Source organism: Pseudovirgaria hyperparasitica (genome assembly GCF_010093815.1).
Source record: "Pseudovirgaria hyperparasitica strain CBS 121739 unplaced genomic scaffold EJ05scaffold_7, whole genome shotgun sequence".
Lineage (NCBI taxonomy): Eukaryota > Fungi > Ascomycota > Dothideomycetes > Acrospermales > Acrospermaceae > Pseudovirgaria > Pseudovirgaria hyperparasitica.
This window is the reverse complement of record NW_022985555.1, coordinates 71,758-82,587: the sequence shown is the minus strand read 5'-3', so window position 1 is coordinate 82,587 and position 10,830 is coordinate 71,758. Positions and strand designations below refer to the sequence as shown.

Here is a 10,830-nt window from a genome sequence, read left to right as displayed (position 1 = left end):
GCATTTGGGGAAAACCAAGTGTGCGCTGGCCATTGCGAATAATTGCAAGGCCACGGGGGTTCGACTGTCGGCCCTTGTTTCTTCACGGCAAGTCACAGAATTTGTATGTACAGTAAGTATGAGTGCTTGGTTCAGTCGGCAGATGAGAGACAGGCAACTCCCGGTTCTCACAGACGGTGCGACGGGCGGAGCGAAAAGTCCCGCAGCCGCTCGAATTTCAAGATGCCGTGATTGATTGTAGTTAGTAGTCAGTAGTTACCTATAGTACAGTATTAACTGGCGTTTTCTCGATCATAGCCAGCGCGACGACCAAGCCGTGCCACCCGTGTCGACAGCAAGAACAAGATCAAGATCAAAGAACAAGGACACGGACAAGGACAAGGACAGATTGACACGGACATTCTGCACGAGGTTGCCATCATGAGTCGCGATGGTGAGAGCATGGTGGAGCTTGGAGTTTGTTGTTGTAGATCGAATATGTACTCTGTGCCAGCCGGGTGCCCGTGACTTCCTCATTTGAATAATGAACTCTGAGAGAAGTGATGATTAATTCCAGAGATGAGAGATGAGAACTTCCCTGACGGTGTGCACATCAGCATCAGGATTCAGCACAGCCTGTCAGTAGTATCACTTGTCACTGGTCAGTTTGTGGGAAGAAGACAGGATCTTGACAGGGAGCCAAGGGGGGCGTGACTCGTGCTGCTCAACGCTCGTTTTCGCTACGTAAAGGTATCGCAGGGATGAACAGTTTATTGATCAGCAAGTAAACCATCTATGTACGTATATTATGTCCACAAGTGGTCAAGCTAAGGCCTTTGTGTAACGACATCGATGTAGATTACTCCCACGTAAGTAAACAAACATTGATACTACACCCGATTCGTAACACTCATGGAAAGGGAGGGTATGGCAGGGTCAAGCGTCAAGCAAACTTGGCCGAAACGTCAAACCCTGACCCCTTTAGCCGGTCAGCCCGTCAGCCCGCCAGCACGCCAGCCCGTGTCTCTCTGCTTTTCCTCTACTTCCCCCCCCTAAACTTGAAAGTCTCCAAGCACCGGCGCGGGCTGCATCCCCTCCCGTGTTCCAAGCCCGTCGCGCTGCTCGCTTACGTCGGCCCCCTTCCCTGTTTCCTTTAAACCACCGCGTGCCCACCCCCACCCATTTTCCCGTCATCTGTCTCTTACACCCCTCACGTCTCTACTTCCTACGCTCACCACTTTTTGGTTCTCCAACAATTCTCCCTACCAACCACCCATCAAATCGACCTCGACACACTGAGCGTTCATATCCGCCATCCAGAGGTTTTTCAAGGTATCACATTCATATCCATCGGACCCATGATGAACACTCGCAACCGCGAGAAAGGACCCGTCTCTACCAGGTATTACCCGACGGTTTTTCAGTCTTCTCCACTCTGCATTGCCTTGTATTCCTGTATCTGATATTCATGTAATTCTCCTTGTATCAAAGTCTGCTTTTTTTTGCCATTGCGGGTTGCCATACAGATACCCGCCGAGGATTGGACCACTTTATGGCCTACGTTATCTGGATTTGCAGGACCTTCAAGGCCACCAGGACTGACGACGAAACCACACGGATTGCTCTGAAGGTACCAGGTCGACACAATCGCTATACACTTACAAGGTATCGATTATGTCAAAGGTAAGCTCAAGGACACTATGCGACTCGACATCGTCGCAAACAACAATCGAACCATTACTCTGGCCTTGCTACCTGAAGTTTCCTGCCTGTCCGGCTTTGGTTCCACTGGCCTATTGATGAAGTTCGATAATCCCAAGGTTCCCAGCAGTGGACTTGTCCATGTGCGTAAAACGTGATCCAGGTCATTTGCTCCGTGTCCATTCACACCCATCCGTGCCTGATCCCGAGCTGAGTGAAGAGTGGGACGAGATCTTGTCAGTTTACTGGCACAATCTCTGTCCTCTATCTCTATGCTTTTGCCCTTTACCTGACCAGTGATGCTTCTATGGCCTTAGCGACTGCGGACTACATGATGGTTCGGTTGACGCGATGGACCTGACCAATGCCCTTGTTTTGCCGGTTCCGTAATCCCGCCTGCCATGGAGGCTCCCGCGGATTGCCAAGCTCTCTTGAGCTGGCAAAACCATCAGGATCCACAGGATATCCATTTGTCGTGGTACGTATACTGTGGCAAAATCATGGTCATCATCATGCTTGATCATACACTAACTTCTAGCCGGTGAAGTCTTTGTGGAAACGAACTGGTGAGACCTGGCTTGTAATTGCTCCTCCGGGTGTCCTTCCACTGGATCGTGGCCAATACCTAACTGGTTCTTGATTTCCTGATTGTTCTCCACCACAGTTTTACTGGCATTCCTTGTACCTCCTGGTCCTTCCACCTGGTGGTGCTCCTGTCAATCCTCTGGCCTTTTAACACAAGCAGCAGCTGGAACTGGCCTGCTCTAATCCCAGGTTCTACGCTCAGAGACCATGAGACCGGTATGTACATACGATATAGCCATACTGAATGTATACTAATGCGTGTCAGGACCACGGACGTGAACTAACATGGCTTTCCCTGTATACTTTGGCATCATGTATCTTTCATTTGTTCAAACCTGCAAACGTCATTCAGCCATTCGAGGTACACGACTAACTTACGGTTATTTCAGCGAGCCTGTTGGATCATTTTCCTTGACAGAGTTGGATACTGCCGTGTGGATCCAGTCAGGACAGTTTCCCGTGGAAGACTTTTCCGAAATGGCATACATCCAGGACCAATTTCTTTCCAAGGACGGTGGCAGCTCAGCAGCTTCAGATATGAACGACAGCGCTTACATGAGCCAACCCGACACATCGAGGAGGGCTACTTACCCTGACGGGACAGTGGGCCACAGCCAGGACCTCAAGGCCCAATATCCTGCATATTCCAGTTCTCTATGTTCTCCTTCCTTAAGCTCTGAATCTTTTATCCCATTCCAAGGCCCTGTTTCGGATCTTGGCCAAATAACGCTTCCTACAAGCGAGTCTGGTTCTAGCCGGAGTGCGATCGGAGACTTCAATAACGCCGATGCATTTTCTAGTGTACCGGCTTTTGACTTCACATCTGATGCTCAAGCCCACTGGCCTACTACTGATGCTCAGACTTACAGTGGCCCATATCCGTTCAGTACATATGCAACGCCCATGATCTACCACGACTCATCCCCGATTACATGGCCATCAGGCACCATGAGCCAGCAGGCTTTCCCACCCAACAATTACTTCACCTTCCAAAGGTCAGTGCCCGCCCTGTGTACTCTAAATATGCTTCTAACAGCCCTTTCAGCCCTGAGGAGACGCTGGATGTGACTCAAAACAGCAAGGTTACCGACACAGAAGTTTACTATGAGGAAGCCGAAGAGGATGCTTCCTCTACCAACAGCCTCGAAGATGCCGAAAGTACAAAACTGGCCCGGACTCATCCTCTGTACTCGGCCTTACCCAATCCAGAAGACGACAAGTACCATTGCCCCCACGAAGGTGAAGCTGGTTGCACACACAAGCCAACAAAGCTCAAATGCAACTACGACAAGTACGTCGATTCGCACCTTCGACCTTTTCGATGCAAGGTGGCATCGTGCGCCAACACTCCCTTCTCATCCACTGCCTGTCTCCTTCGCCATGAGCGTGAGGCTCATGGAATGCACGGCCATGGCTCTAAGCCTCACCTCTGCTCCTTTCCCGACTGCGAGCGTTCCCTGCCTGGCAATGGTTTTCCACGTCGTTACAACTTGTTTGACCATATGAAACGAGTGCACGACTACACCGGAAGTGCTTCCCCGCTTGAGCAAGATGCAACACCCTCCACAACAAACAACTCTACGAAGCGCCAAGGCAACCGTAAACGTAAAGCCACTGACACTCCCGATGAAATTCCCGAGAAACGACAAAAGGCTGCCAAGTCACCTGTTGTCGATCAGAGCGCCCAGAAGGCGGAAGAGGCTGCCAAGCAACAGAAAGAACTTCTTGCCAAGAAGTTCACTGCCCAGCGGAAGGTTGTCTTCCAACTTCTTGAAAAAGTTCAGGACCCCAACGACGACACCGGTTATGCCGACTTCATGAAAGCGTCCGACCTCCTCAAAGACATTATGCGAGCACACATGCCTGCTTCCGGTTGAACTTGCTATGATTGGCGCACGGCTTAATCTTCTCGATAAAATCGACCTTCGCATCTCAGGTTAGTATGCACCCCAAGGATTTCAATCATTGGATCTTAACCCAGGCTGGGCAAATCCAAGTCAAGGATGAAAGCTCAGGTAGAGCTCATCGCTTGCATCTCCCCAGGACCTCTTGCAGCCCAGGAACATGCCTTGTGATAATGGACCATACCAAGGACTTATCATTTGGACCATCATGGCCAGCCACTTTGGTCCCAAGGATCCAGGATTGTTTATAGCCGGATTTCCATGGAAATTGCCAACGGATGTAGTTTGTAGAAGGTATGCTTGATCCAGTCGAGTCATACACCGATACAGGACCAAATTGTAGACTGATAGAACTTTTGTGGATTTTGTATGTCAGTTTGTTACCTTTGAAAATAGATCAGAACTATCACTGCGCGTGCTCGCTGCCTGTGACCATGACCTGATGGATCTCATTTCCCTGCAGGTAAGCTTCTCCTCCAGCTCGGAGGAGGAATAAGAGACCAACAGACATCTTTTGTAATTCATTCATCCATGCGCTGCGCCTGTTACACTGATAATGCACACATCCCTTCCCGCCAACTGCTTGATCGCAAAACAAGGCCATGATTGTAGCCCACCAAAATACACAAATGCAGTACGCACATTCTATCAGGGGATGTAATTTTAGATGTGCCTCTTAGACCGGGGGAATTTGCAGTGTCATATTGAATACCCCAGGGCTACTGATGCAGAACAAGGCCATGAATGTAGTTTTCCAACATATATGAACGCTGTATGCACAGTGTGGTAGTAGTGGATGTTGGATGTAACTTTGGATGTGCCTTTGAGACGTGGGAATGTACAGTGTCATGTTAAATACCCCAGACTCTGAGCGCAGACCGTTCGATAGAAATTGCATTATCTCTTCATTATTGTAGACTGGATTCTAGATAGTACTGTTCATAGACAAGACATGTCTCGAATAATCTGTACTGCGATTCTGATACCAGTGAGGAGGGTAGGAACAACCTTCGGCCGAGTGCCGAGGAGATGGGATCGGCAGCGGCCCTTAGCCGGCCTGACGAAGCGCGCAAGTCGAAGAAGGTAGGGGTGTTGGCCGCTTGATCTTTCGCGCGGGAGATTAGGTCGTAGTCACACCATCCCCGACCCAACGAACTCAACACCACTCTAATTCCTTACATCGCGCATTTGAACAGCAGTGCCATCGTCTCCGCAATATCGCCATGTACTCTAATACCGTCCCGTCTATACGGGCTGAACGCTAAACGCTCCCATAGGGTCCAGTCACCCGTACCCACTCTCGGCCGACCATAACCTGGAACGTGAGCGATGTCGACCGCCGTCAACCGAAAGCGTTTGGCTTGCTCGGCATGCACAAGACGTAAGGTCAAGTGCAATAAGGAGATCCCGTGTAATAACTGTATACGAAAGTGAGTGTTGTTACCATTGGTTCCATGTGGCTGTTTCTAATCCCATACTCAGAGGCGTTCAAGATGCTTGTACGCGGGACGACGATGTCGACAAACCCCAGTTCCCTCGAGATCAATCGGTCGTGCACCATGAAGCCACACGTCATGAAATACCTCATACCTCTTCATATGGCTCTCATACTGGTAGTGATCCAATAGTAGTAGATGGCTTGCGGCGGCGCATCGCGGAGCTCGAAGCTGCTCTTCAAGGCAATAACACCAGTACCGGTCGCCATGTACCTGAACGGCATCTCGGAGTAGCCACACCAACAGGTACCATACTGCTATATGCGCAACGGCCATAGTACTGATGTATTGGATGTAGCGCCGGTTGCACCTATGAAACCACTTCCCGCCTTGCAGCGAAATCACACCGAACCCTCAGCCAAAACACACCTGAACACATCCGAAATAGAAGATGCCGCCACCATACTGGAGTTCCTTGCCTGGGGCCGTAGGAAGAATCCCGATTATAACACAGTCGCCTCTTCGCAAAGTCACTATGGAATAAACCGAACAGGCGAGCTTGGTGATGCGCGTACAACACTATCGCTAGACAACATTGAGCCAATTGAGCATTCTCAACTCAGTCTACTACAATTGCTGCTACCTGATCCGCGTCAGTTGTGGTATCTTGTGGAGTATCACCTTCTTCATGTTCTGTGGTACCATGGTTCTTTCTTCGGTCCCACCTTTAAGAAACAGCTTGAGGACTTCTTGGGCACTCACAACGGGTCCATTGTACAGGAAGGCGTCGACCTACAATGGGTCGCGCTACTTTTCTCCGTCTTGACTGTTAGTCTCGCGTCCGCGCCTGGTAATACTGCCAGAATGTGGGGTTTCCAGGAGAAAGAGCAGGAAATGTTATCTAAGAGGTGGTTCAGAGCAGTCATGATCTGCCTAAACATTGGCGAGTATACGATGCGTCATTCCGTACACTCGGTACAGGCCATAGCCACTCTGACACTGGCTGCTCACACTCTCGGCTATTCAAATAATCAATCGGTCCTGCTAGCCGCAGCAACAAAATTGGCCCAAGGCCTAGGTCTACACAAACTAAACAACGAGGCTCGTGGTAGTGTCGTAGAGAAGGAGACCGGTCGACGAACCTGGTTGCAACTGTGTACACAGGATTGGTTTTCGATACCATTCTCCGAAGCATATCTCATCAACCCTCTCTACTCGACATCTGAGCTACCTAAAAACTGTAACGATGATGACATGGAAAGCCTTCCAGAGTCGATACCAACCATGACAAGTTTTTGTCGTGTACACAGCAGACTTGCGGCTCTGATGCCTCGGTTACAGGACGCTTTGAGCGAAAACAACACGCCATATACGAAATATGAACAGGTCATCAGGTTTGACAAGGAGATACGTAATGTCTTTTCGTCTGGTAATCCTTTATTCCAGACTGATATACCCATGGAGCGCAATTGCCCCCATTTCGTGCCCTGGGCGCGGAGGGCGCTGGCCATCAGCGGCAATCACAAGATCATTATGGTGCATCGGAAATTTCTGGGGCCAAGCTTCACCAACCCTGCATTTGCCTTCACCCGGAGGACTTGCCTCAATTGTGCGAAGACCATTATCAGGGAGTACAAAGCTGTCGTACGGGAGGATGGGCCTGTTTTCTGGATTCATCAGGCTTTCTCAGTCGCTGCAGCAATCATACTCAGTCTCGACATTCTGTATCGTCAGCCTGCGGACAAGGAATACGGTGAACACCGTCGCCTGATCGAGGAGGCCAATGAGATTCTACAAAACTGTCATAATAGCATGATAGCCATCCGAGGTGCTCGTCTCCTGACTGCCCTGCTTAAGGAGGCCGAGCGCGTAGCCCGTCAGGCCCCGGAATTTGACAGCAACAAACGCAAAGCCGACACCCAGGACCACGACGGCGCCTCAACCAAACGTGTGCGTGGCTTCGACGTCACAAACTTCGTCAAGCGCTACTCTGAGGGCCACGGCAAGAAAGCCTCTGAACAGCAACAACCCGATGCATCCCGTCAACATCCAACTGTTCAGCAACAACACCACGAAGTGCGAAACCAACATCACCTAAACAACAATACACATGCCCCTGCCACAGCCCACCCTTACTATGCACGAGCCCCGCCGCCCCCGGCACCCCCCGCACCCGAGAACGACATTTCCCAGGCCGTGCCATATGCAAACACGTTCAATCCGCAGTTCCCAAATACCTTTTTGCCCAATCCAACGAACCAGGTAGAGCTGGATCCTACACTACGAAACCCACAGGACGATATGCATGGGGGCATGGCATATGCAGCGAATCCATATAACAATAGTGGTGATCTTGTTGGGCCAGATTCGTTTTCGAATCTATTATATCTTGCGAATAATGATGTTTCGTTCAATCTTTGGTAACGATAATTAGGATGGGAAAGCATCGGGTCTATCTTGGAGTGGTTTTACTCGGTATGGCTATATATCGGGATTATGACAGGTGACGAGCGCGGCAATACGTGTAGTATTGCTTGATCGATACTATGGACTCAGGGTATCTGTATTCGGTCTATAGAACTTTTGAAGTAGATATGTGTGACCTCGAACTTCACGTCATGCCATTTTGAATATGGCATCCAGTATTCGGTCCATTGACAACGAGGCACCCGCATCAATATATGCATTGATATGCATGTAGATGCAACTTCCATCACGACCGTGTACACATGCCTACTACCACCACCTTCTCACCTAATATCAAGTGCTGATTGAATGGCGGCCACGACCACATCGGCCGAGGCGCCCCTGTTCAAGTGAATACGTGATGGGGTAGGAAGCTCGGCCGGCCAGGCCCTATGGCTTGGACAAGCTGAAGTATGTCTGACCCGTCCGCCCGCGGAGAACTAGAAGGCCTGACACGCGGCGGCGGCGCGGGAGAAAAGCAATGCTTTGGAGTTTGGACCATCGGGGAGGAAGAGGAGGAGGAGGAGTAGGAGTTGACCAATGCAGTTGCACACCGCACATCCGGATGCTTGCTTAAGGCCGAAAGCGAAAGTAGTAGGTATTACTCAATGTGGCGCAGGGCAGTCCATCTCTTTTTTTTTTTCTTTTTTGGGACAATACAGTATTTTCTTACAGCCTTTCCTTGTCTGTATCACCACCCACCTAATTATCTACCAGCCTACACTACCTACCTACCTAGTTGCTATAGTTTTCTCGGGTGTTCGTCTTCTGCTTCTGCTAGGATGGGCGCGGGTCGGGGGATTTTTTTCTCCTCCTTCTTCTTTCTCGTGCATGTGCCGGGATGCGGCATTGCTGGGAGCTTTCCTTTTTTGTTTTTTTCGGTTTTTTGGCTTTTTTGCGAGTTGTGATTGCTGCGAGACGGGCATTGGATGACTGCATATTGGTTTTGGGGGGGTGGAAAGGGCTGCTGCACTGCTGTTGTCGTCCAAATTGAAACGCCGGGTCTGCACGATTTCGGGTATGTGCGCCGTATTGAGAGACAGAGAAGCACTCTGAACGTACGTGGTTGGAGAAAGATGATGATGTTTCCGTGTTTGTCGACAACATCATCAACAACAACAACAACAAACCATATCCATCCACGCCTCGGCCGAGATGTCAGACTGCCAGCCTTTTGAGTACACCGTGTTGCCAAGGACTGACTGATTGTGGCGTTGCGGAAAAGACTCTGTATAATTTACCAATGGAGGCATTCAATACGTACGCGGTAATAATTAGGGCTGCTGTGGCACAGTTTCGCTTCTCCCTATTTTGTACCGATGATCCTCGTTGACTGGCGCCCAGGCCACCAAGGCATCCAAAACATTTTTTACTTTTTTTCTCTGTTCGTGAAACACGCATGTTGTGCCCCCGAGCAATCAGGGCAGCAGACGAGCGAGTAGCAATGTACTAGTTGAGAGACATTCGAGATGCCTTCCTCGCACCACTCCTGAACGCCGCATAGGTGAGTGAGTGCTGTGCTGCTATGGCTGTGTGCGTGGGATGAATCGATGATGACTGCCTTGCTGTGCCTTTCCATGGCATCGAGGCATTGAGCACGCGACGAATAGTTTGGTGAATGAATGATGATGATGATGATGATGGTGTGTCTGTGACACGGGTGGCACGGGAGTGATACATGCGTGGTGGAACTGATGTAGGTAGATGTGATGTTATAAAGAGAGCCCTTGGGTGACTGCCGGTAGCAAATGATGGTGTTGTGATAAGAACTATTGGTCCCTCTATATATGATACAAACATAGACACATATACACACACAAAGCCTATGATTCTGTGACAGGATATGGTGCTCATACTGATCTTCAAGGTCATTGCCACCTTGCTGGTCTTTGTGGACACAGTGGACGCACATTGGAACTTCGACATCACCAGTAGTCCCACAAGAGCCATCAACAATGTCTCGCATGTCACGCGTGCGTTCTGGATGAGACGGGCGAATGCGGCATTATTGGACGTCTCCAGATCGCCGTGTCCGTTCCTACCGTTTGGAAGCGTGGTCGTCAATCATACCAGTGGAGAGGGCATTGGGGAGGAAGTTTGCATCGGGGCAAATAGTGGGAGTAAAACGGGGAACCCGATTCTGCATGGTATGGTCTTGATGAAGCCTTGGGGCTAGGGGCGCGAAAGGAGAGTTGACGATGTGTCCAGGAGAAATTGCCGCGATAATCAATTGCACCACAGTGCTGACGGATCCGAATGGGAGATATAGACTCTCACCAAAAGAAGCCCTCGAAGCGTTTCCAAAATTGTCATTCTATACGAATGCAGAGAGCTGTCCTATGGTACGTTCCCCTTGTTGACGTTCATACATCATTTCCAATATGAGGATATCAGAACACTACTTGGGCAGTTTGGACTAACGTTTTCGTCAGTGTGCGTCTGCGATCCGATGGTCTGGATTCAGAGAGTATATCTATGGCACCAGTATCGACGCTCTGATCGTCGAGGGCTGGGGCCAGATCAGAGTGCCCTCTATCGACATCTTTCGAGAGAGCTTCGATTTCCCGTACCAGAGCCGGCTCCTTGGTGGTTTGCTGGCAAACGAGACGGATCCGTTGTTTCAGTGGCAGTTCAACCCAGATGCAGCGTGTCCTCTAGGATGTCAGAGAGACAAAGGGGGATGTGAGCCGAGCAACGGGTAGGATGTTGTCTTCAGAGTTCGAACAAGAAGCAGGACTTCTTGTTCCGGTTCGAATGTG

General features: G+C 50.1%; 3 protein-coding genes across 3 annotated transcripts; all 3 read left to right on the top strand.

Annotated features, from left to right (window-relative positions):
• Window positions 1-2,219: 2,219 nt before the first annotated feature.
• Window positions 2,220-4,485, top strand: EJ05DRAFT_347264 (uncharacterized protein). The gene is made up of 6 exons (XM_033740976.1): window positions 2,220-2,481; window positions 2,531-3,260; window positions 3,311-3,423; window positions 3,475-3,965; window positions 4,020-4,201; window positions 4,454-4,485. Exons 2-5 carry the CDS (start codon window positions 2,551-2,553, stop codon window positions 4,140-4,142), a joined length of 1,437 nt encoding a protein of 478 aa, XP_033600771.1. The 5' UTR covers window positions 2,220-2,481; window positions 2,531-2,550; the 3' UTR covers window positions 4,143-4,201; window positions 4,454-4,485.
• Window positions 4,486-5,317: 832 nt separating this feature from the next.
• EJ05DRAFT_510258 (uncharacterized protein) lies at window positions 5,318-8,329 on the top strand. The gene is made up of 3 exons (XM_033748164.1): window positions 5,318-5,599; window positions 5,652-5,911; window positions 5,964-8,329. Exons 1-3 carry the CDS (start codon window positions 5,499-5,501, stop codon window positions 8,027-8,029), a joined length of 2,427 nt encoding a protein of 808 aa, XP_033600770.1. The 5' UTR covers window positions 5,318-5,498; the 3' UTR covers window positions 8,030-8,329.
• A 1,585-nt stretch (window positions 8,330-9,914) lies between these two features.
• On the top strand, window positions 9,915-10,773 carry EJ05DRAFT_499845 (guanine deaminase; the record flags this gene model as incomplete). The annotated part of the gene is made up of 3 exons (XM_033746906.1): window positions 9,915-10,218; window positions 10,280-10,413; window positions 10,504-10,773. The coding sequence occupies 3 exons, from the start codon at window positions 9,915-9,917 to the stop codon at window positions 10,771-10,773; spliced, it is 708 nt and encodes a 235-aa protein (XP_033600769.1).
• Between the last annotated feature and the right edge of the window lie 57 nt (window positions 10,774-10,830).